This window comes from Primulina tabacum, chromosome 15 (assembly GCF_025594145.1).
Source record: "Primulina tabacum isolate GXHZ01 chromosome 15, ASM2559414v2, whole genome shotgun sequence".
Lineage (NCBI taxonomy): Eukaryota > Viridiplantae > Streptophyta > Magnoliopsida > Lamiales > Gesneriaceae > Primulina > Primulina tabacum.
Window position 1 is genome coordinate 5,694,932 of NC_134564.1, and position 27,773 is coordinate 5,722,704.

At 37.3% G+C, this 27,773-nt stretch overlaps 1 protein-coding gene across 2 annotated transcripts; it reads left to right on the forward strand.

Moving 5' to 3' along the window:
- Nucleotides 1–1,383: 1,383 nt before the first annotated feature.
- Nucleotides 1,384–27,773, forward strand: LOC142527488 (putative serine/threonine-protein kinase PBL7). Of its 2 annotated transcripts, XM_075632303.1 has the most exons (5): nucleotides 1,384–1,596; nucleotides 1,669–1,813; nucleotides 2,097–2,233; nucleotides 2,318–2,444; nucleotides 27,598–27,773. In XM_075632303.1, exons 1-5 carry the CDS (start codon nucleotides 1,411–1,413, stop codon nucleotides 27,624–27,626), a joined length of 624 nt encoding a protein of 207 aa, XP_075488418.1. In that variant the 5' UTR covers nucleotides 1,384–1,410; the 3' UTR covers nucleotides 27,627–27,773. The 2 variants fall into 2 exon arrangements, with proteins under 2 accessions (XP_075488418.1, XP_075488417.1); XM_075632302.1 differs by lacking the exon at nucleotides 27,598–27,773 and having other exon boundaries at nucleotides 2,318–2,797.

Here is a 27,773-nt window from a genome sequence, read left to right on the forward strand (position 1 = left end):
CGTAAACGATGAAAAAATTGGATCTTTAAAGTTTAAAGTTATTTTTTGATGTTGAAGACTTTTTTTTTATAGACGATTTTTTGTTATTATGTGTTTAAATTAAAATATTATCATGTATAATAAAATAATAATTATCGGATTGTTAAAATATTATCATGTATAATAAAATAATAATGTTGCATAGTAAAAAATTAAATCGGATTGGTTAAGATTCGGGTTTGGATTTAAAGTTTTAGGGCTCGAATTCGAGCTGAGAAATATTTTTTAGTGTCCTTGTTTCAACCCGACCCAAACTCACTCGTATTGACACCTCTAAAAAACGATCTCATATTATTTTTGGATTTTTCTTTCAGTGAAAAATTAACAACAAGATTTTTCAGTAATAATAAATATAAAACATACTCATTATTTATTAGTTTTATGGAATCACATTTATTATTTTCATCTCGGAGTTAGAGCGAGAGGCCGATATATTTGTAGACCAATAATATTAAAGTTTATGGGATATAACTTATGACCAAATTTCCATTACCTCAGTAGTCGTTAAATAAGACTCAAAGTTTTTAAAAGTTTATTTTTTGATTACAAAAATTATTTTAAAAAACCATTTAAACAAGTTTAAAAATCGGGCTTTTATTTCTATTTAAAAAGAAAAACAAAAGAATTTTCTAACATTCATTAAAATGTAAAAACCGTTTCTATTTTTTTATATATATAATAAAGACACTTTTAAAAACTGGACTTGTTTAAGTGTTTTGTTTTAGTTCACAACTTCTGTATCCGAAGTTACACTCAATCTTTAATCAATTACTTATTGGGATATTTATTAAGACTCGTAAATTTCACTCATGTTTTCTTAAAACTAGTAAAAAATGCACACGTGTTACATGTGTTATTATTATTTTTAATTTGATCAAATAATACTAAACAATTAATACGAAATTATTTTCAATTTAGAAGAATTGTTCGATTTTAAAAGAAAATTTTGTTTAGATTTTTTTAATGTAAAATATTGAGTAACTTGATGAAAATTTTATTAGGGTAAGATGAGTAATTATGAAATTAAATATTTTGATGTCCTCTAAGTTAGTTACTATAATGGTCTCACACTTAATAATATAACTACTTACTTTGCACACGCGATGCGTGTGTGTACAGTCTTTTTTATCATTATCGATGGACTAAAGTGAAATTTGACAAATTATGGAGGGACTAAATTGATATTTTAATTGTTGAGATAAAAAAATAAAAATAAAAGTGTGTTGAAATTTTTTTTAAAAAAAACAAAAAACAAAAGTGTAATATTAGTATCATATAAAGATAAAGTTAGAAGAAAAAGTTGGTGTCCTTGCTATGTGAATGTCCTCGACTTTAATAAAATAAAAATATAAAATAAAAATTGCCTAATAAATGGATCCGCTCGTCAAGCAGACATATGACAACTTGAGTCGATATACTAATTCCTTTAGTGAGAGCAAATGCATCAGTCATTTCCAGTTCGGCAAACTTTACCGCACGAAATTTAGGCATCCTGACCGGGAACGGCATTTTGTGGTGAAAATATGGGAAACTGGATATAATGTGTTAAGATTAGTGGTATGTGTTTCGTGCAAAGAATGGATGTGAGATATTTATGTTGTGATGACATTTGTAGTTGTACTTTTGTAGGACGAAATAATTTTATTGCGCCATGAACTGATTCTTGGTCATCCAAGCATGGTGCCAATGTATGGGTTCTGTGCCGATGGTGAACATCTTTGTGCAATGTATGCGTTCCAGGCTTCTGACTCCGTATATAACCTCATTCCAAAAGGTATAAAACTTTTTGTTCCATTTTTATGAACAATTGGCTATCGACCATCTAAAGCTCCTTGTCGTGCTATCTTTTAGTTTTAACTGAACGAAATATCAACAAACTTGTTCTTCAAGTACATTCCCATATTTGTTGTTCTGTTATTATTTAGGTTATCAAATCCTGTCTCTTGCATGAGCTGTGGTTATTGTTCAGTTTGCTGACATTATACTAGTCAAGCTCTGCATGTTGTAAACTCGAATATATCATCTCCATAGTTAACCTTATCCTTTTTAATCTATAGATTCTTTTACGTGGCTGCAAAGAATCAAGGTTGCCCTTGGGATTGCTAGCCTCCTCAAATTTTTGCATACCGGATATCCACAGTACCCACCTTTCGTAGTTCGCAATCTTGATGCTGCTCATATATTGCTTGATGAGGTGCATTTTGGATGCCCTACACTCATCAAAATATTTATGCTAGTACGAAATATACAAGCAATAATTATTTCACTTGTCATGCAGAACGGTTATCCGAGGTTATGTGATTTTAGCATGATAACTGGTGGAATTCTTCCTGATAGAACACTTGATAAAAACGATAATGTCCATGGATGTTATGGTCACATGGACCCTTACGCTGGGAAGAAAGGTATTTCATTTTCATATAGTATCCTCATGAATAAGCCTTAAGAATTTATTCTAGTTGCAGCTCTGCCCCTCACATTTTACTCATTACCTCTGAACAGAATTGAGTTTGAAATTGTTGATTGATTTATGGTTTTGTTTAAATGTTTTTTTGCTTGAAATGTCTCGATATTTTTTCTTTGAGGAACAAAACAGAACGGAACATATAGTTTGGCTTGTTTAGATTATTATATTGCTACAATGATTTGTTTTGAATCTATTTTAGCTAATTTTCTACATGTAATAATATATTTCCTAGCTAATGGAAGTCGTGGTGGCCTGGAGGGATAACAGTAATCTGTTTACATTGCTGATACATAGAGATTGGTGGACTTGGAATTGGGAGAATGATGTATTTGTGCCGTAAAGAATAATGGAAAAGCTGTAACTGATTGTTACAGCTTTTTGGTACGATGATTTATGTATAACAATGAACAGATGTCTCGATATGGTGTTTATCGGAGGCAGAGTGCTTATAAAATATAACTATTAATGTCATTAAATTAACTTAAATAGTTTGAACTAGCAAAAAGAATTGTGAACTCCGAAGAAATATGAATTTCGATATTCGATATATTGCTATTGGTCTCATTTATTTCTGTCCATTGTGATTGTTCTGAGCAAGCTGTGAGGAGTTATTTTTGTAGCTAGAGTCCTCTTGAGTCTACAGCATTGTAATGGATTCAATAGCAGACTTTTAAGCTGGTTAAAGGGCAAACACCATAACTGAAATTGGGTGTATAGAAGTCGTTTACTCTTGAAATGCAAACTAATGAGCATTCTATACTCAATGTTGTAATTGGCGGGAGGCGGTGGCAGGACGGTCAATGACCGTCTACCGCCTAGGAAGTGACTAAGCTGTTGAATTTTTTTAGCAATTTTTTATTGGTAATAAATAAGAATATATAATCATGCAACGTGATTACAAGTAATCATCAGTTTTTATGTAATATATGTAATTAAATAATGTTTATGCATAAAAAAACTTCATAAAATATAATACAATTTAGACAAAGTGCAGATAAATATATAAATGCAAACTAACAAGATGATTAAGGCGGTGACTATAGGCGGTTTGACAAAGGCGGATAGCCTCGGACCACCTATAGAGACCGCCTTAGACAAAGGCGAGGCGGTCGATGGCCGCCTACGCCTAGGCGACCGCCATTTAGAACATTATCTTTACTGTAGAAGTATGAAATATTCAGCTTCCAGATTGGCCCACATGGCTGTACTCTCCACTTTGTTCTGCAATTTAATTTTACATCATCTTGGTTTTACTGAAGCAAGTGCGGATTTTATAACCAAGATTATTTAGAAGGTTTTGTATTGGATTTGCTTTTAGGGAATTGTTCAGATAAACAAGACGTCTTTGCATATGGGGTTATATTGCGAGGTTTGATAACCAAGAAAGTTTACACGCAAGAAGATCGGCAAGCCCGATTACCTTTTGATCTTGAATGGACACAGAGAGTGTTAGAGTAGGTGTCCGGCAAGCCAACTTGTGGCTAGGGCTTTTATTGACTCTAATGCAAAACAATCTTTATTTTAATAATATTTTACGATTTTATTCGATTATGGTATTATACTTTATCTGTATACCCATGCAAGCTGCATAGATAAAGTCCTTGAATATACAATAGGTACCATGAGGTCTGCGTCTCAACGTAAGATCATGAAACTCATTAGGAAGCGTACCGTATATTCTAAACATGTTCTTAGTCGATTCAGCCGCCTAAAACAAGGATAAAGGTCGCTCGAGCTCGAGACTAGCATCTGTGGTGTAAACGCCATGTTTCATTGGCAAGGGCATGGAGATGTCCATTCACACAGATGGGTGATCATATGATGATGCACTGAACAACCCTCCCTCGGACTGTCCAAGTAGTTCTCACTTATTGAGTGGAATAGTCCGCAGTTATGGTTGTACACCATTAGTCATTTGACCCGGGACAATGTAGGGGCTATACGTACTAGTATGCACTTTGATCCGTTTACCGACTCCATCGAGGGTCATCAGGTGGCGAGGTTGGGTGTAGTTTCGAAATACGTAGGAGCAAATGCATTGTAGTCGGGGATTCATCGTTCGCCTACGGATGTAGATATCCTATGTGATCTGATGAGTTAATAGTGCAAGGAGTCTCTTGCCAGAGCAAGAAATGTGCTTTAGGAAAAGGTGTTTTCCTAGTTGCACATACCATGCAAATATTAGTACTCAAAGATAAATCGCATCGTTATCGAATTCATATGCAACTCTCGATATACCAATGGTTGCAGATTCGATCGGGATATATGTGTTGAAGGGACCGTACTGTACGCTAACCATGACTAAATGTTCTTGCAGGCACTATCAATGATACACAGGGGATCATGGAGCGATGCTACTAGACGCTCTTACCATGATCCGATGGGTGCAATCAGAAATGAGTTCTGACATTCTTGATCAAGGAGTTGATGAAAAGAATGGGGTTAACTAGGGTAAACCCGAATAAGAATAAATGTTATTCTGAATCACATGGAGATGTGAACCCACGGCTAGCTGTATCCCTGAACCATTGAAGGTCACACAAGTATCGGATTCCGTGTTCCCGTTGAGATAGTCAAATTTCAAGGAGTTGGAATTTGGCGACTATAATTTGATGGAGATCAAACAAGAAGCTTATAAAGGAGTTTATGAGCTGATTCCATAGGATGGAAGAAGTGAAAGTTAGCATGATTGCTAAATAAGGAAGGAGAGTGGAACTGCCTGTTTTGTGAAGGAGTTCACTAAAACTGGTAGCTGCCAAATATTGTAACTGCCATATATGGTAAGTTCTAAACTTGGCAAATGAAAATTTTGATCTTCGAAATTTTCGATTTTCATTATATGAACAAGATTTGTATCCTTGACACATCGGCGCTCTCGGATCGTCGATCGGAGTTATAATGAGTTCGAAATCATTTATTTAGTGAATTGAGAATTTACTAATTAAATGATTGTGCTAGTAGTGATGACTACTAACATGCACAAATTCTCATATATGTTCTAGAGGAGTCTAGAATTAAATTAACCAAGGAGTTAATTTATTAATTAAATAATGGTTATTTAATTTAATTAATATACATGTATAAATTTTATATGATGATATAAAATATGTGTATATAATATTATTATATCATGTATTATTCAAGGTTAATAACTACATTATATATTAATTATATGAGAGTTTAAATATAATGAAATTATTAGAGTACTTGTGGGAGATAGACTCCTAATTAGATTAGGAGTCTTACTCTATAAATAAACCATTAGGGCTCATTGTTGGAGGATGAATTATTCTTCACACAAAACACAAGAAAATTCTTTCCTTTTCTCCCTTGGAAGTCACGGCCAACACATAGAATTGTGGGAAGGAATTTTGGCAAATTGATTTGTTTAATTGTTGATTAAAATCAATAATTAATTGTTAATTATTGGTTAACAATCAATTAGCCAAAATCCATGTTTATGAACAATGATCTCTCAACCATACTTTCAAAAGATTGGGAAAATTTTGGCCAAGTGATTTTTCCTTCCACCACCGCGCCGACGATGCTACACCGTCTCCAAATTTTGGAAATTTGGAGGCTACAGTCTCAACGCACAAATCGTTTGTGATTTCTAGTGCAATCCAAGCGAGGAACAGAGTTTCTGATCGTGAGCTTAATTAGACGATCTAATTTGAAGAGCCGTTCGCAGGGATTTACAAGAAGGACTATCTCCGCGTAAAAATCGAAATAGTTTGGAGTTTAAGCGTTAAGAACGCAAAGGTTATAAATTCTAAACACCCTATGAATGATTTGAACAGACGACACCCAAGGATAAATTTTTTAACTTCCGCTGCGTCTTGGGTGCGAGAATACGATGTCCCAACAGAGAGAATATAAGGCTAGTGAATCAGATATTGACAAGAAAACCGTCCAACGTTCACTTGTCCTTGAAAGTTTTACAAGCGATCCTGATTTTAATTCAGCGGATGGGGCCGAGATCACTGCAATGGCAATGGAATGTATAAATATATGTGACTGTGAACGCCCCACCATGAAGCTGTTGGGAATTAAACTATCAAAGATCAAACTAATTTGAGAGAAAAATCAATCTATTCAATTCATAGATTTAATTTACAGAAAGAAATAAAAACTCTCAGATCTCACAGCACTCTCAAGGCTCTCCTCTACTTGGGATTAGGATTCCTCAACTGGGAATGGGATAATTTAAACAACGAGCTGAAGCCTCTATTTATAGAGGATATTCTGCACATGTTAATTGGTGTGAATGGACGATGACAGCCATTGGAGAATCAACAATAGCTGCACCTACCGTGGACCTTCTAGATGGTGTCTGGAGATTTCCAATTTGAGTTCTTCAATTCTCCCCCTCCAGCCATATCCAAAACAAGCATTCTATCTATGTCTCTGCATAGCTCTAACTTTTCTCGCGTTACCACTTTTGTCAACATATCTGCTGGATTCTCCTTCGTATGAATCTTAACTAGTTTCAACAGTTGTCGATCCATAACTTCACGTATCTAATGATATCGAATATCAATATGCTTTGTACGGGAATGGTACATGGAGTTCTTGCTTAAGTCGAGAGCACTTTGACTGTCACAATGTACCTTGTACTCTTTCTGCTTGATTCAAAGTTCTTGAAGATATCGCTTTAGCCACAACATTTCTTTCCCAGCTTCAGCGACAACAATATACTCTGCTTCTGTTGTGGATAAAGCAACACACTTCTGCAGCCGTGACTGCCATGAGACAGCTCCCCCCGTGAAAGTGTAGATATATCCTGAAGTAGATTTGCTACTATCAATATCTCCGGCCATATCTGCATCCGTATAGCCCTCCAATATTGGATCAGCTCCCCCGTAACAAAGACATAATTTAGTAGTACCCTTTAGATACCTGAGAATCCACTTTACTGCCTCCCAATGCTGCTTCCCAGGGTTGGAGAGAAAACGACTCAACTTTCCCACTGCATGAGCAATATCTGGCCTTGTGCATACCATTGCATACATCAAACTTCCAACAGCTGAAGAATATGGTATTGATGACATTTTCCCGATCTCTTTCTTGGATAAAGGACATGCACTCTTGCTCATCTTGAAATGATTGGCAAGTGGAATGCTGACTGGTTTGGCGTTGTTCATAACCTCTCGAGCACACGTTCAATGTACTTCTCTTGAGATAACCATAACCGTTGGTTGTTTCTGTCTCGAACAATCTGCATTCCCAAAATCTGTTGAGCTGGTCCTAAGTCCTTCATTTCAAAAAACTTAGAGAGTTCATTCTTCAACTGACTAATCTTCGTTGCATCCTTTCCCACGATCATAATATCGTCTACATAAAGTAGAAGAGCAACGAAACTCCCGTCTGAAAATTTCTGAATGTAAACGCACTCATCTGCAGCAGTTTTCTTATAGCCTTGACTTGCCATGCATGAGTCAAACTTCTTGTACCACTGCCTTGGTGCCTGCTTTAGACCGTACAAGCTTTTCTTAAGCTCGCAAACGAGGTTATCACCTGAAACCTCAAAACCTTCTAGCTGCTCCATATAGATTTCTTCTTTTAAATCTCCGTGAGGAAAAGCTGTCTTCACGTCCATCTGTTCAAGCTCCAAGTTCATACTTGCTACCAAGCCAAGTATAACTCGGATTGACGTCATCTTGACTACTGGTGAAAATATCTCATCAAAGTCAATTCCTTTCTTCTGTTGGAATCCTTTGACTACTAATCGTGCTTTGTATTTCACCACTTGTCCGCTGCCATCTTTCTTCATCTTGAACACCCATTTGTTTCTTAGTGCCTTCTTCCCTTTTGGAAGTTCTACGATCTCATAAGTGTGATTCTTCTGCAGAGATTTCATCTCATCTTGCATTGCTGACAACCATGTTTCTTTGTCCTTATGAGATAGTGCTTCTTGGAAACTCTCTGGTTCTCCATCTTCAGTAAGCAGAAGGTACTCGGATTCTGTATATCTTCTAGATGGAATCCGTCCTCGTTCAGACCTACGAACTTCTGGAATAATCTGAGAAGATTCACCATCATCTGGGCCTTGTGATGATCCTGGAACATCTGGTGGAGTGGGTTGTGGCTCCCCCTGCTCAACACCCCTTTCTTCCTCAGCTTCTACTTCTGGCATGTATTCTGTCACTATATCGAACGGGTTTAGTGCTGCATCTGAATTTAGAGCACCAACATTTGACTTCTGAGACATTGTAGGTTTTTCAATGTCTTCTATTGTCTGGCTTTCATGGAACACAATGTCCCTGCTTCTGATCACCTTTTTCTCCTTTGGATCCCATAGTCTGTATCCAAGTTCTTCATCTCCATAGCCAATGAAAATGCATGGAGTGGTCCTTGCATCAAGCTTTTGTCTGAGCTCCTTGGATACATGTGCGTACGCCAAACATCCAAATACTCTTAAATGTGAGTATGATGGATCCTTTCCAGACTACAGTTTCTCCGGATGGTGATCTGTTGATCAGGTAACAGGCGGTTCTGACTGCTTCTCCCCAGAATGACTTTGGCAGTTTAGCCATACTGAGCATACTCCGAACACGTTCCATGATTGTCCGGTTCATTCTTTCGGTTACACCGTTGTGTTGAGGGGTGCGAGGGACCGTCTTCTCATGTCGAATGCCGTATGTTTTGCAATACGCATCGAACACCTTGGAAGTGTATTCACCTCCATTATCTGACCGGAGACACTTCAATTTCTTCCCAGTCTCACGTTCTACCATGACATGAAACATTTTGAAGTATTCGAATACGTGGTCCTTCGTTTTCAGGAAATAGACCCACACTTTTCGAGAAGCATCATCAATGAAAGTCAGAAAATATTTATTTCCACCTAGTGATTCATCCTCCAGGGGACCGCAAACGTCAGAGTGTACCAGACTGAGCAACTATGATCTTCTCGTTGAATAGGAACTGAATGAGACTCTGTGCTGCTTACCAAATAGACAATGAATGCAAGGATCTGGCGCAGCATCTTTGTCAACGATGATAAGCTCTTTCTTTATTAGGGTAGACAACCCTTTCTCACTCATATGGCCGAGTCTCTGGTGCCACAAATTTTGAGAACCCTCCTTCTCAGCTACGTTGAGGGTGTCTGTACATATCTTCATGTGAGTCTTGTACAGTGTGCCACAAATGTGTCCACAAGCGACTATCAAAGCACCCTTTGCCATCTTCCATGTGCCATTGCTGAAATGATTATCATAGCCCTGGTTGTCTAGGGCTATTCCAGAAAGAAGATTGAGCCGAAGATCTGGCACATGTCTGACATCCTTCAAAGTGATTGTACTTCCAACACTTGTCTTTATTTGGCTATCTCCAATTCCTACAATCCAGAGGAACTGGAATTTCCCATCTTCACTGCTCCAAAGTCACCAGCTTTGTATGTCATGAAGTATTCCTTGTGCGAAGTCACGTGGTAGGAAGCTGCAGTATCTACCACCCATTCTGTGTCTTCTTTTGAAACATGAAGGCATGTCTCATTATGGGTCGAACAGAACGCTACATCTCCAGGAATGATGACTAGCGTTTCTCCACCCTTGTTCTTCGACTGGGAACTGCTCTGGCCTTGCTCCTCTAGCCATTTGTAGCAATTCTTCTTCATATGACCCTCTATTCCACAGTGATGACATTTATACGAAGGTTTTCTGCCATCGGTGGATCTGCCTCTGCTTTTGCTTCTACCTCTCCATTTGCCTTTACCCCTTTGTTGTCTTCCTCAGGGCTCTGTGACAAGGGCATGAGTCTGGTCTGTGCTCATATCCTTTCTCCTGGCCTCCTCGTTGAACAGGGCATCCTTAACCATGGACATGGTAAGTTTGCCATTTGGAGCCGAGTTGCTGAGAGAAACTACAAGTGTTTCCCAGCTATCAGGAAGCGAACTGAGAAGTAGGAGTGCCTGCATCTCATCTCCAAGCGGCATCTCTACAGACGATAATTGATTTACTAGACTCTGGTACTCACTGGTATGCTCGGCAACAGAAGTTCCACTTTTGAACTTCATATTGACTAGCCGCCTCATCAACAGGGCTTTATTCCGAGCAGTCTTGGCCTGGTACATGTCCTCCAGCTTCTTCCAGAGAGCATATGCGTCTGTCTCCTGTGCAACATGGTGGAAGACACTATGATCAATCCATTGTCGGATTTGACCAATAGATTTCCGGTTTAATTTCCTCCACTCTGACCCTTTGGTTGGATCAGGATTTTCACCTTTCAATTCTACGGGATCGAACAAATCTTTACAGCTGAGGAGATCTTCCATCCGAGGTTTCCACAGCGTGTAGTTTGTTGCCGTGAGCATAATCATAGCTCCAGAATATGATGTTGACTCTTCTGTAGTCATCTTCAATATTTATTTATCAAAATAGGAGCTGAATCTCGTAAAACAGAGTACACCGTTGTGTCCGGAACGGCCGAAAATGGTGGATTAGGTAGGGGTGGGTACGGTACGGTATACCGTACCGAACTACGGTACCGTATACCGTACCGAAAATATCGGTATGGAATTTTTCCATACCGATATCGATACCGAAAATAGGAATAGGCACTTCGGGGTCAGAAATTCTATTGCTAAAAATTTTGGAATCACTATATAACTTTCTGATAGTTCAGGGGTCTCTAGGCCATTACCAAAAGTTCAGGGGTCATTCTGTACTTTAGGAAAGATAAAGGACCATTTTGAAACGAGCAGAAAATATAAGGACCAAAATGAAATTTTCAGAAAATTGAATAGTGCTGATGACGTGGCACTGACTGGACGCTTACGTGGCAATGACGTGGCGCTGACTGGACGCTTACGTGGCAATGACGTGGTGGGCACTGTTCATCATCTTCTTCGTAAAGAACTTTTGAAAAATCACAGAAAATTCGTTTGATGTCCGATTTTCGATCTGAAAATACCGGTCGACTCGTGGGAACGAGAGCTACGTCGTGGTATAATCAAAACAAGATTTCAGACACTTTCACGAAATCGAATTTTTCACAGAGAGCTCTCCTTTGATGGCTAATACCTCTAACCAGGCTCTGATACCACTTGTTGGGAATTAAACTATCAAAGATCAAACTAATTTGAGAGAAAAATCAATCTATTCAATTCATAGATTTAATTTACAGAAAGAAATAAAAACTCTCAGATCTCACAGCACTCTCAAGGCTCTCCTCTACTTGGGATTAGGATTCCTCAACTGGGAATGAGATAATTTAAACAACGAGCTGAAGCCTCTATTTATAGAGGATATTCTGCACATGTTAATTGGTGTGAATGAACGATGGCAGCCATTGGAGAATCAACAATAGCTGCACCTACCGTGGACCTTCTAGATGGTGGCCGGAGATTTCCAATTTGAATTCTTCAGAAGCAAGTGTTGAGGTCTCTGCTCACACTTCCAGTTGTTAAGCAGCATGCTCCTTTTCTAGGAGTGAACAAACTGCTCCAGCCCCATAAAATTGGTCACTGAAAGTTTGTTATATATCTTTTACATACAAGGTTCTGCTTTTGGAAGCCGATTTATTATGACTTTAGGATGCTGTTGATGTAGTTCGAACTCTCTTCAGTCTCATTGTTCGTTTTCAGGGTTACGTTTGCATTTCCTTTTATCATTTTATTGAGCTATGATTTTCTTCTATAGAAGATATAGAAAAAATTCATTTCCTCTGCATCTATTTAATAAAATGACCGTCTTTGACTAAAAACACCTGATATAATGTTATTTTTTGCATAATGCTGTTCTAACGAATGGAATTTGTATAAGACGATGGACCCATTCTTCGGAGCCATTGTTATAAATTTAAATGCCCTTGTTTTATTAAACATACATTCTAGTTTATATAGCATATCTTATTAGGGCAAAAAGTTATGTGAGACGGTCTCACGGGTCGTATTTTGTGAGACTGATCACTTATTTGGGTCATCCATTAAAAAGTATTACTTTTTATGTTAAGAATATTACTTTTATTGTAAATATCGGTAGGGTTGAACCGTCTCACAGATAAAGATTCGTGAGATCGTCTCATAAAGAATATACTCTCTTATTAGTACGAAACCACGTTGATGAAAATATATTTCTTTAATTAGTTGCACACGGAATTTTCAACCCTTGAAAGTTTTATTTTGTTGGAAGTTCAAAAAAATAAGAAAGGAAAATGATTAATAAATTATAAATTGACGAGCAAAACTAGAGCATTGGATGAGATTTTATTTTTGCTTTTAAAAAAACAGAAAATAATATATATATACTCTTTATCTGGAATATTTAAGAAGAAATCTCAAATGCATTTTTGTCAATTTATAAGATAAAAAAAAACACAACGAAATTTTTTATAGAGCAAGTAACAAAGCTATTATGTAATCTATTTTTTCTAAATTAATCCGATAAAGTATTCTTTATTGGAGATGCTGTTGTTCTCCCGACTAAATAAGTGGGCTTTTAAAAAAGGATTTCATATGTTTTAAATCGATCGATTATTATATGTTTTTGTTCTATTAAATTTTTGTTCGTTCTATTATAATTTTGTTACGCTCTGATTCATTGTTTCATGTTCAAATGCAATGTTATGATTTAAATTTTATATGATATCAGGATTCTAAAATATTAAAAGATGTAGCCTTTACGCGATGGGTTATAGTAACTGTGATATGCCTTGATTTGATAGGTTATTGACGGGACCGATGCTTGATCAATCATACACTAACTTTCGCACTTCGTGGAGTTTTTTAGAGAAAAATATTATCAACATTGTTGCTGCTGTGAAGCGTGCTGCTGTGATTGCTGAGGACACTTCAGACAACACGCGTGCAAGTGTTGGATGAAGATCGTGTTTCGTTGCCTCACACTTTTGTATCGATTCTCCACTTTCTTGAATAATTTTTTATTCTGGTTGTTTGACTTTTAGAAAGCATTTGTTTTCTCAAAGTGTTGAGAAAATTGATTTTTGTGAAGATCACTAGTGATAGGTTTTTGTAAACGTTTTGATTTTCTAGTGATTAATTTTTGCCATGAGGCACCACACAAGTATTTATATTTGTCCATATTTAATCTTGTTCATCTATTTACTTAAAGTTAATATGTGTTATAAATTTTAATATTCCGCTGCATGTTGTTTTAAATGTTGTAACATTTGACACAACACTTAATTCTGATATAACACAAATTCATAACATTACATCTGTCAAGAAATATTCCTTACAAGTGGTATCAGAGCCTACCCTTGATATACTAAGTGCTGATTCTGGTTTTTGTTTTGTTTTGACAATTAATATTTAATGGACACATCACTTGCAAACGCAACACTTCGACCACCAATCCTCGACGAAACCAACTACAACCTATGGAAGGTCAAAATCATATATTAGATAAAATCCATAGATGAAAGGACATGACAGCGTGTCATCAACGGGTGGACTTCACCGATGATGATGGATCAAGATGGTGACAGCATGCCAAAACCGGAAACTGACTGGACTGCCGATGAAGTGAAGAATTCAAATTACAATTCAAAGGCTTCGAATGAAATATTCACCTCAGTCGATATGAATATGTTCAGTTTGATCACAAAATGTACTTCTGCTAAGAATGCATCAGATACTCTCCAACGACACTGTGAAGGTTCTGAGAGTGTGAGACAAACAAGACTGAGGATGCTTACTTCCAAGTTCGAGATGATGAGGATGGAAGAATCTGAGAACATACTGGATTATGATCGTCGCCTACGCGAAATTGCTAATGAGGCGTTCAGCCTTGGAGACCCCATCTCCAATTAACGATTAGTTAGCAAAGTTCTCCGTTCCTTGCCTGAAAGATTCAACGTGAAAATTTGTGCAATCGATGAGGCTAAGGAATTATCTCAGATGGCTCTAGAAGATCTTATCAGTTCACTCCGCACCTTCGAAATGAACTTGGACATGCAGAAGAAGGATATGGGGAAGACGATTGCATTCAAAGTCTCAAATGACTCTTATAATGATCTACTTCAAATATCCCAGGAGGTTAATGAATCAGATCTTTGTGAGGATTTCATCGCCTATATCACAAAAAAACTTGGGGATTATTTGAAAAGAATCAGAGACAAAAAGAAGTCTGAACAACCATCAAGGTTTCCGAGTCTTCCAGCACCTGAAAGGCCACAAAAGTTTCCTGCTCAACAACAATTTCGACCAAGGAATGAATGCAAGGGTCAATTTAATTCGAAAAGGTAGAAAATGCAATGGATTTGGTCATTATGCCAACAAATGTGCTAACAGATTAGGAAAAAACAAATGTTATAATATTTCTCTAAGCGATAAAGAATCTGATGAGGAGGAGAAATCATGTAACGGCTCGTTTTTGTATTTGAAAATTTGCGAAATTATTTAAAATTTTTCTCTTTAAATAAATAACATGCCTCATTCATAAAGTAAACTGATAAAAAGATTTAATGTTAAAGTAACAGCGGAAGAAATTATTGTTTTCAAAACAACGACTTAAAATAATTCAACATGATGAAAATGAGTTTTGTGCATAAAAAGATAAATAAACTGAAGCATGAGGTCCTCGGGTTCCTACTACTACTGACCCAAGCTAGCTCACTGGTCCCCGCCCTCGGTCCCGACCTCATCAGTACCTACAACAATCAAGTCTAGTGAGTCTAAAGACTCAGCATGCATATATAGTGAATAACAAGTAAATATATCATAAAATTTCATGTAACGTAAAAATATCGTATCGTAAAGCGTAATGTGAAAATCATGTCATGAGTAATTATAAATACGTGCATATCTGAAAATCATACGTAAAATGTTTGCTCGATAGAGCTCTGTCATAACATATCATATCGTAATTTTTGGTAGAGATAATGTTTCTGCGCAAGTGGCACATAACATAACATAATATGCACGTCTGATCAGACTAAACCACAGTATACTGGGCGGTAGAGATCACCACAGCCCTTGGACTGGATATCCATACCCATACATAATCGTAAACCGGTCGTAAGTCACCGGGTGAAGCAATCCCATAAGCGTAAGGTGGCCACAAGACATATCGCATATATCTCAAAAATAACATTTTTATATTATGCACGTAATATAATTATAACCCTGTTTTACCGAATGAGTTGGATCGTTCCCACGCTCGCTGCGACCTAATTCTAGCATGAGAACATGCAAATAAACTTAACTTGACCAACACTTCATAATCGAACTAAAAACGAGACAATTACGCCCAACAAACTTAGTATTCAACCATGGCTTCGTACCAACCCGAACCAACATTGAACCATCGTTTAGCCATGATTAAAATATTCCTAAAATACTGGAAAACATAACCATAGGGCTGTAATACACGAAAATAGTGAATGGAGGCCAAAATCGTGAAACGCTTTTTCGAGAGTCACTTTGGCACATTGCACCGTAAATTCTCGTACGACATCTAAATTTAACCAAATCACAAACGGCCAAAAACATGACCTTCCTAACTAATTTAGGTACTGTCCAATCCAAGGCCATAGGCTAAAAGCCAAGCAAGAACTCAAACGAGCCTCCTGAACCGTAACCATGCTGCTGTCAAATTTCAGTTGCAGCAGCTGTGCTTGTGTTGCTTCGTTTACAAGGCTAATGGCCATTGGGGCTTAAACCACCGATCAGAGCCTCTTCCCAACATCCTAAGGTATGGCTTGAACCATGGCTAAGGGCCCTAGGCCAATTACAATCCAAGCAAACACCCAAGACAACCCAACATTCCCACCCGAGAACCATGCTACTGCACGTAGGGTATATTGCTTTATATTGCTGTCATTTTCATTCCAGTGGCCATTTGATCCACCATGGCATGATCTAGACATCCTGAGGTATTGTGTGAACCATGGATAAGGGCTAGAAGCCAACCAAGATCCACCTAAACACCACAAAGCCGAACCAACTCACACACACGAAAAATCAGAAAAACGAAACCGTGGAACACTTGTCTTGTTTTGTTTTAAAATCGATGGGACCATGAACCAAGCCTTGAAAGGCCATCTTGGTCACGTCCTAAACATGCTAAGGAAGGGTTCCAACCATGGTTACCAGCCTTGGACCAACCATGATTCGAACACTTGCCTTAGACAACTAAGAATCCGAAAATCAAGACAACTCGCAACGATTGAAGATGTTGCTGTCAAGTCTTTTCGTCCAGTATGCATGGGGCTTGAACTAATGGACCAACATGACTCCAACACATCCTATTACATGCCTAGATGCAGCCTTGAGCGCCTGGAACCGAGCCAATCCCTGAAATCACAAACACAACACAACCCGTGAAGCATGAAGGAAGCCGAAAAATCTGTGCAGAATTTTTTGTGTAGTTGCTGTCAACATTTCGGTTTTTGCCCAAAAATCATGCTCATGTAATGATTTAAAATATTTAAATTACTTGATTGAAGAGCAAAGAACTATATAAACATGCCTGGAAATCTGTTTTCGAAAGAAACAAATCAATATGACGAACACGGCGCGGCGGAGACGGAGTTTCTTTTCTTTTCTTATTTTCTCTCTTGTTTCTTTTTGTTGCTTCTCACGATTTTTGCTGAGGTTTTTCTCTGATATTTTCGAATGGATGGTGGGGGAGAGTGTTAAGGAATGAAGGGGGAAGGTTACTAATTAAATGAGGAGGTAGAATGGAAATTCAATTCATTCCATCCTAGTTGCTAGTGAGATATGGAATGAAGTGTGCTATAATGAGATTGATGGAGATTTGAGGGAGGTGATGGCCAAGATTTGATGATCAAAAGTAAGGGAGAATATTGCTTAAATCATTAATTATTGGTGATTAAAAATTGAGGGAATTATTCTACCATGAAGGGTTAAGGAAAAGAATAAAAAATGGAGAGTTGCCAAGCATGTGAGGATTTGATTGAACGGGCCGAAAATTGCTATTAAAATAGGGAGAAATATTGCTTAATTATTGAATTGTTAATTCCTTAAAGTTTTAAACACTTATTATGTATTTTAGTGAAATAATAAATTAATTAAGGATAGTAATTTTCATGCATGCATGGCTAAGGCTTAAAATAAATTACTAACATGTTAAGTTATAATTTCTTAAATAAAATAGGTCTAGATTAATTTATCCCAATTGGTTACACAATTTAATTTAGGCTTTTAATTAATTATTGTACATAAAAGAACTTATTTACTACTTACTCCAATTAGTTAAATAAATCTCTAAACGTTCTTTTACCTTAAAATAAATTACTCCTCAGCTTAAATTAAATTTATGAGTATTTTCTTATTATTAAATTTTATCTCAGTACTCCAACTTCAGTCCGGCCTTGCTTATTTAACTGAAAAGATAAAACTAAACCTCTGCGATTTAAAATAAATAATTATAACTTAACGACTTTAAAATGAATTAAACACTCATGCATTTATGAAAATCATTTTAATTTAAATAATATTAATTATGCATGGATTATACGTAGTCTGTTTTATCGGGTTCTACAAATCAAATGATGAATATAACCACACCTCTTTGACTGCACTGTTGATCGAAAAACGTTGGCTGCAAGTGAACCCTTTAGGTGTTGCCCTAGGTGTTGCCACTCCTGGACGCAACACGTGTGTAAAATCAGTCTGTTTGAAATCTACATATTCTGGAAACTTGAGTGTAGATGATGATTTGGAAGTTTATGAAGAAAAAATCATTATTGAGAGTGTACAAAAGCTTTATGAAGAGTTATATGCTGATTGGACCAAAAGAAACAAGCTTAACTCAACTCTCATGAAGGAGAACACCGAACTAAAAGCTGTGGTTACCAAACTTGAAGTAATCCTAAGCAAAAAGGACTTGGAACTAGGCAAGACCAAGGATGAGCTTCAAAAGGCAACTGAGACTTTATCCAAGTTTAATTCGAGCACATCCAAGCTTGAATCCATACTTTTGATGGGAAGAGATGACAAGAAAGGCTTAGGTTTCAAAGACAATGTGTACTAAATAGGTGAATCTTCAAAATCAACGGTCTTTGTGAAAGGAAAAGCTGATACATCCTCACAGTCACAATCCACGTCGATGAAAAGCACGCCTCCAAAAAGACAACCTGTGTTGGAACTTTTCAAGTTTGCAATCTTGATTTTGATGATAACAAAACTTGTTAATTTGTTTTACTAATAATCTACCTTAGTGTGCAGAAGCTAGGATCATTCACGAGTTGTTAACATCGCAAGCTGAAGACCTAACTGATAGCACAAACTGAATCAGTCTAACTGATTACGTCAATTGAGCATTTCAGCTGATTGTCCAGTTGACAGGTGGTTCAGCAGGAGAACCTCAGAAGTCTGGCCAGCCAAAGGAGTGTTCAACTGATGAAGAAACTCAGCTGATCAGTTCAACTGAACGAGAGTGGAATCAGTTCAACTGATGAGCCAACTGATTTCACCAGCCCAACTGAAGATCAGTTCAGCTGACCAGTTCGGAGCATCAGTCAGAATCTTTCAGTTGTAGATGAAGACAAACTTTTTCAGTGGATTCCAGCTGTGCGTGAAGGTACAAAGCCATTGTCCAGTCAAAGGACAATAATGAATGTTGCATCAAAGCATTAAAGAAAAAACGTTTCAGAAGGGCAGTCAGAAAGTCGAGACACAAAGTCCAAGAAACGAATTCAAGATGCAACGGATACAATAATTGATTCTCACTGTACGTTCAGTTTTTCCGCCTATATAAAGAGAAGATCAGTGAAGACTCAACAAGTTGAAGCAAGAAGAAAAAGAACGATATACAGAAACAAAAGCTTCAACGCAAACAAGAGAGAAAAGAAAGGGCACACACATTGCACATCATCTTTCAGAAGCAATCAGCCCAGAGGGACACTTTAACATGTTATCTGCTTAGTTTAGAAGCTTATTTCCCTCAGTGTGTGAGAACATCCTTGTTTAGTTCTCACACACAAACACTCTCAACCACTCGAATACAGTCTTGCACAAAGACGTTAAACTTGTGTATGTAGTCTTGGACACATAGACGTTAAAGAAGTGTTGGCTGGAAGGTACTGCCTTCAGTCGTAGCTAGGAGTTCAGTTTAGGCAGTAGTGTAAGTCCTAGCTGAGTGGGTTTGTACAAAGTGTGTATAAATCAAAGTCGTCTAGTAGATACTACCCGAGGCGGTAGAAGGGGTGACATAGGATCAGTTGAAGTCTCCGAACATCCATAAACATGTCTTGTGTATTTAACTGATTAACTAATATTTTCAAATTGTTTGGATCAGTTAGAGTATTCGTCAATTCAGTTGTCACCATAACTGAACTGATGAATGCAAAAACTAATCTACCTTTTTTCGGTTATTCAGTTTACATGAGATAAAATGTTTTCTAATATAACATTCTTCTTCACGAAGAATTACTTCGAGTTTCTTCCGCTTGGTTTTAAACCAAACACAATTTAATTCATCGGTGTTAACATTCTTAGAACACGAGCTATTGCAGCTCATTGGAGAATATAGTATTCAAAATGACCTCCAAGGCACTAGCACACTCGATCCTTCAACCTGCCGCACCTGTTCCTGAGAAAAGAAAACACAGGTATGTATGTCATTATTTTTCTAAGCATGGACACATCAGGCCCTACTGATTTAAACTCAGGAATGACCGCATGAACCAAAAGTCGACCCAGATATTGCCCGAATGTTGTCTAACACTTTCCGCAACACCTTCAACCATCGACCTACAGTAAGACAAATTTGGGTACCAAAGATAAAAACTCATTGTAATGTTGTCTATACTTCCTTATAAACTGACACTGCAGGTTATTGGTACTTTGATAGTGGAAGCTCGCGTCATATGACAGGATCACGAGAATATCTCACTGATTATGTTGATAAAAAAGGTGGTAGGGTAACCTATGGAGGGGGAGCTAAAGGAAGGATTGTTGGAAAAGGTACATTGAATGTCGAAGAACTACCAAAGCTTCACAATATGCTTCATGTTGAAGGATTAAATTCAAATTTGATAAGCATAAGCTAATTATGCGATGATAATTTACATGTCAAATTTGATAAACATACTTGTGAGGTTTTTGATGAAGCTAACATGTGCATTATGACATGAACAAAGTCTTCGGATAACTGCTATCAAATAGGTAAGGAACACACATGCAAACACGCACAACTCATTGAGCTAGACCTTTGGCATCAAAAACTCGGTCATGTGAACTTCAAAACTATGAAAAAATTGTGTAAGTATGATGTTGTTAGAGGCATGACTCATCTATCATCGAGTACACCGTATATTTGTGGAGACTGTCAAAAAGGTAAACAAACTCGTGTGTCACACCCTGTGTTGCCATCATCTGGGACAACACGTTGTCTCGAGTTACTCCGCATGGATCTTATGGGTCCTATGGAAGTTGAAAGTTTCGGAGGTAAGAAATATTCCTTTGTGTGTGTAGATGACTTTTCACGATTTTCTTGGATAAGTTTTATTAAGGAAAAGTCAGACACTTTCGATGTCTTTAAACAATTGATCACAAGGATTACAAACTTTCATAATTTGAAGGCGAGAAGGATAAGGACTGACAATGGTAAGGAATTTGAAAACTCTTCATTTTCATCTTTTTGTGACAAGAAAGGTATTTCACATGAATTTTTTGCTCCAAAGACACCACAAAAAAATGAGATAGCCGAACGTAAGAATAGAACACTTCAAGAAATTGCAAGGGTGATGTTGACTTCAAAGTGCATTTCAAAGCGTTTTTGGGCAGAAGTCCTTAACACCGCATGTCATATTTCAAATAGGGTGTATTTGAGAAGCGGTTCGACTATTACATCGTATGAGATAATTATGGAAAAGAAGCCTAACCTTAAATATTTTCATGTTTTTGGTTGTGTGTGCTATGTTTTGAATGACATGGATCAACTTGCAAAATTTGATTCAAAGAGTGACAAGTGTTTATTCCTCATATATGCCACTAATAGTCGTGTTTACCGGATGTTTAATCTTAGAAATAGGAATATTATGGAATCTATTAATGTTGTTTTTTATGATCATGCAGATCTTAAAAAGAAAACTGTCGAGGATGATGTAGATGACTTGCTGAAAATTTCTACTTCACTGGAAAATATAGATGTTGCTCCAGATGTTGCAACACTTAACACAACATGTGACACTGAAGTCACTGAACCTTCCATGGAGAAGTCCAAACCCGAAAGAAAGAAAAATGATGATGCAGATGATGGATAGAACATTCCAACTAAAATCCAGAAAAATCATGCATCATCTCAAATAATTGGAAGTGTTCATGGAGAAGTCCAAACCCGAAAGAAAGAGAAATTCGATTACCGGAAGATGGTTGGACTAGTGTGCATGAGCACCATGTACTGACATGTAAGATTTTCATGTTTTGTATCTCAATTTGAACCCAAAAATGTTTATGAAGCTTTGAAAGATGAATTTTGGATTAATGCAATGCATGATGAACTTAAAAAATTTATTCGAAATGATGTTTGTAATCTGGTTCCATCTCCTGACCATGGTAATATAATTGGTACAAAGTGGACTTTTAAAAATAACAATGATGAGTCGGAAACATTATTCGAAACAAAGCAAGATTGGTTGCTCAAGGGTATACACAGGTTGAGGGGGTTGATTTTGATGAGACCTTTGCTCCTGTTGTCTGCATTGAGTCAGTTCGACTATTGCTAGCCATTGCATGCTATAAGAAAATCAAACCTTTTAAAATGGATGTTAAAAGTGCATTTTTGAATGGTATCTTGTGTGAGTAAGTATATGTTAGACAACCTAAATGATTTGAAGATCCATATCATTTGGATCATGTGTACAAGTTGAAAAAGGCTCTCTATGGTTTGAAGCAAGCACCACGTGCTTGATATGGCCGATTGACTGAATATCTACTTGAAATTGGCTTCAAACGATGTGAGATAGACAAAACTCTTTTTATTCAAAAGTCAAAAGGTGAAATTCTTATCTGCCAAGTCTATGTTGATGATATAATCTTTGGTGCATCCTCTAAACAACATGCTAATGATTTTGTTGAGTGTATGTCTTATACTTTTGAAATGAGCATGGTTGGTGAGTTGAGTTTTTTTCTTGGCTTACAAATCAAACAAACGCATGATGGTATTTTTCTATGTCAAAGTAAGTATGCCAAGAATCTAGTCAAACACAAAACATATGAAAACTCCTATAGGCTCGAGTGAAAACTATGCAAAGATGATGTTGCCGAAAATGTTGGCAACACCTTATACCGCAGCATCATAGGAAGCCTCCTGTATTTGACAGCCAGTCGACCTGACATCATTCTTGTGTACTAGATACCAAGCCAATCCTAAAATCTCCCATTTAAAAGCTGTTAAGCGTATTCTATGTTACATAGCTGGAACAAATGATCTATGATTATGGTACACTCAAGAAACTAACTGCAATTTGGTAGATTTTTCTGATTCTGACTGGGCTGGTAACTTAGATGATAGAAAGAGTACATCTGGATGTTGTTTTTATCTTGGCAATAATTTGATCTTGTGGCATAGTAGGAAACAAAATTGTGTTTCAATTTCAACTGCTGAATCGAAATATGTGGCAGCTAGAAGTTGTTGTGCTCAACTTTTGTGGATGAATCAAATGATAGAAGATTATGAACTTAAGAGTGAAACCTTAGTTGTGTCCTGTGATAATTCTAGTGCAATTGACATTTCAAAAAATCCCGTACAACACTCTCGAACAAAACACATTGACATTAGACATCACTTTATTCGAGATCTAGTAAAAAAGGGTTGATTTGGATGGAATTTGTTGGTACAAATAACCAACTGGCCGACATATTCACAAAAAAGATTAGATTTTGAGAGATTTTCCAACCTCAGAAGTCTCTCAGCAAGTGTTCTTTCTAAACCATCATAGATGTTGTCTTAGATGTTACAACATCTCGGAAAACACCTGACGTGCATGTGCATTTTTAGGCATTAGACATTCTGCATTTTCATGCATACTGTGATATGATGTGTTGGAATGATGTTGCTTAATCTTCTGTTACACTTACAATTCCTTATTCTATCTTGTTTAACACACTTGGACATGAAAAATACTCTAATTGAGTCACTAAGTAGTGAAGGATAATCATGTACATCATGAGTCTGTCCCATGTGAAAAGTGATTTGAGTAGGTTGAAAATATCTATAAACATGCTTCGTATCAGAAGAAAATATTGGAAAAAACTACCTAAAAGAGTCCAATGAAGACTGTACTTTTAGTGTGAGAGCTACCTCTTCTGAATTTAATACAGAAATCAAAATAGAAGAACTTTGAAAAAGGTGCCTAGAGAAGTCCAAAAGAAGACCGTTCTTCTAGTGTAGGAGCTACCACTTCTATTATCAGAAAGTTGTTAAGTCCCTAAGTGTGCAGAAAAATCAAAATATTTGTAGGAATTGGACGTGTTGTCAGAAGATGTTGCCAATATTCGTGAAAAAATTTCATCTGTAATCATATCTCAAACTTGGCTTCATGTTTCTATTTCTGTTACATTCTGTTTTTAGGCATAAATAACTCATGCATAAACATAACATTGTGAATATTGTTGCATTATGAGGGGTTAAGTACTTCAACAAAGAAAAATCTCAAAAATCCAGAATTTACTAGAAATTTGATATTTGTGATCCTTGATGAATTAGTAGTGTTAATTCGATGTGGATGTTAGTTCTGGAAATTATTTTCAAAAGATATTGTACGTAATTATCTCGATACTCTTCTAAGGAAATGACGGTTAAATCTTCTGCCCGTTATTTTTTTACCGTTAGATTAGCTCGGTTACTGAATTTTTGTTACCCTTGCACTGTGCTTTCATGTTTATCTCCTTGATTCACAACACCTCACTCATCATTAACTGCATAATAGTCCTTCAAGATTTTGTGTCTTCATCACACAATTTCTCTATGTTTTCTGCATTTTTCATTTTCTCACGCACAATTTATACTCTATCAATGGCAGGAAAGGGCTACGATCCACATGACATTCGAAGTGAGATGGGTCATGCGGAGGATGTTGCCCCAACTCCCGCAACATCTGATGAAACACCCACTGCTCCAAATCTACAGATTATCCCTGCTGTTGAAACGCCAGAACCGTTGGAGATCATTGCCCCAGGAGAGCCAGGGAATCCAGTAAACCTCGAAAATCCTCCTATTTTTAGGTTTCCCATCCACAATGACCACCGGTAAGACGATCAAAAATACAGGCTGGGTATAACCCAGATCTCACACCAGGCAAGAGATTTCGCTACAAGGGCCAGCTCTCCACTCGCCCGTCCCTCATTGATCCAGCAGAAACCTCGGGAGATGATTCAGATGACGGGGACTACGAGTTAGTCGCCCGCAAAAAGCCCGCACCACGGGTTGCTACTAGGTCTTCCTCCTCGTACTCTGGTAAGGAAGACTCACACCCCTCTGATGAAGCCCCACAAGCTGTACAGCAGGAGACAACTTCGTCTGATGAAGTTGAAATGTCCTTGGCCCAAGTGTTAGCGAGTATGAAGAAAGCCAAGCAATCTGCTCCTGCCTTTACAGCTGAAATGTCTGAGGACAAACACACTCCTGAGGAAGTGCAAGAATCTGATGAGAATAACCTCACTGGTTCCTCTTCAAAGTCCACAGATGACGTATTGAACGACGGCGTTGAAACATCCTCTGGGAATGACAATGTTGTGTCAGATGATGACAACATTTCAGCAAGCACTGATTTCAGTGATTATGATCTTGACAGCGCATTCACCACAAATTTCTACTCCGAGCAGGCTGTCTTGCAGTGGTACTTATATTCGAATCGAGGTTTCCTCGAGGAAAAGAATATTGATTTTGATGTCTTCGCACGACACAACTTGGTGTCTTTCCTCAAATACTTCCATCTGCTTTCCAGGGTGTCAGCAGTCACACCATTTTGCCGTAGACCTGTATTGGAATTCTATGCCAACTTATCACCAGGAGTGGGTGATGAACGATCGAACAAGTATGGGAAAGTTTTTGTTAGACACAGGGTCTACGAATTCTATCCTACTACCATACATGTGCACTACCAGACTCCAACCAAAAATGAAGATGGCCTTCTCCCAGATATTCATGAAGTTACTTCCATACTCGCTGGGGGGGCTCATTACTGTTTTCCCAGCTTACCCTCAGCGGCTGTCCGCAGCAAATCTGACAACATTTTACTCAGTGCTACAGAAATTGACAATTCGTAATTGGAATCCCTCCACAAATTCCATGATTGTGACCAGACACAAGGTGATGGTTCTTCACGCCATAGGGACATGTGGAATTTTCAACTTTGGGAAGTTAGTCTTTAAGATTGTCCTTCAATATGCTGCCGGAGGCCTCAAGGCATCGAAGCTCCCATATCCATCACTCATATATGGTATGCTAGTTTCTCAAGGATTTATCCGAGACGTTGATGAACAACTCTCGGATACCAGTGACATGTTTCGGATTGCTCCTGCATTCTTTAAGGGCAACAGAAAACTCGACCTCCCCTGGTCTGAGTCCAGTACCGCGCCAACTGCTTCTGATGTTTCCCCATGCCTCTCTGCCACTCAAGATTTCCCTGGGTTTATACTACTCACCGTTCCGGAAGTTCACGCTCAAATTAATCATGCCCTGGATAAGATTACTAAAGCCAAGGCTGACATAGCCTACTATGAAAATCTGGTGGCAAACTACAGGCTGTTGTTAGAGGTAGGTGTCCATTCTGGACAAAAAGGGGGAGATCATGATCAAACCCCTGCTGGTACTGGTGGCGAGGCTAGTCCATCTGGGACGAAAGACACTGATGAGGAAGAGAACATTGATGAAGAGGATGGGAATTGAAAGTGTTGTGTTGAAAGTGTTTCGTCGGTTTTTCGATGGTTCTATTATATTTGTTGGTTAATTTTGTTAGGTCTTTGCTCTGTTTCTGTTTCTTATGTTTCCTTGAAATGTGGTTGTTGCGCTGATCTAATGAATTTTGTTTTATGCAAATGTTGTCTCAAGTGTTGCCAACAATTCTAACAACACTCGTGCTAACTTGATTTTATTCAGGAGGAGAAAAAATCTCGAATTCAGGGGGAGATGCAAGGATAAATGGGTTTGATCTCATTTTGTCCAGAAAGGCAAAAAGGGGGAGATTGAAGGGAAATATTATCTCTTAATTTAATTGATATAATTTCTTAACTTAAAAGATTTCCTTAATATTAACTTTTCATATTGATTTGATTGTGTATAATACTTAATGAGATTTTGTCTTTCTAGATGATGAGATAAATATGTAAATGTTATCTTGATAAGGTATCAATATTTAACTTTCTTTGTTTGATAGGTTATCTTGTGGAGATAAACTCAAGGTGAGATGATGTTTATAAATAAGAAAAAGGAGGACATTGACGGGACCGATGCTTGATCAATCATATACTCACTTTCGCACTTCGTGGAGTTTTTTAGAGAAAAATATTATCAACGTTGTTGCTGCTGTGAAGCGTGCTGCCGTGATTGCTGAGGACACTTCAGACAATACACGTGAAACTGTTGGCTGAAGATCGTGTTTCGTTACCTCACACTTTTGCATCGATTCTTCGCTTTCTTGAATAATTTTTTATTCTGGTTGTATGACTTTTAGAAAGCATTTGTTTTCTCAAAGTGTTGAGAAAATTGATTTTTGTGAGGATCACTAGTGATTGGTTTTTGTAAACGTTTTGATTTTCTAGTGAATAATTTTTGCACTGAGGCACCGCACAAGTATTTATATTTGTGCATATTTAATCTTGTCCATCTATTTATTTAAAGTTAATATGTGTTATAAATTTTAATATTCCGCTGCATGTTGTCTTAAATATTGTAACATTTGACACAACACTTAATTCTGATATAACACAAATTCATAACATTACATCTGTTAAGCAATATTCCTTACAGTTATGATAATTGTTATATAACATCACCCATCAACAAAGTAATATAGAGAGGATTGATCACTAAAACATAGATGATAAGATAAAATATTTATGCATTAAACTATGTTATGTTCATCATAAGTTCTGGTTTTTGCCATGCTATGTTCTTTTCAAATATTCATTAATTTTTTTAATTTTTTATTTGTTGTAGATCGATCTCCACTTCCTGAAATAGACTGATTCTGAAGACTTGTTACATTATGACGAGCAGAAGATGTTTGGGGCTGGTTATGAAGACTTTACGTTATTTCGTGCACTTGAGATTTTGTTGAAGTTAGATCATATCAAAGTTGCATGCTTCCGAGTTCCGCATTTGAATTCCTTTAT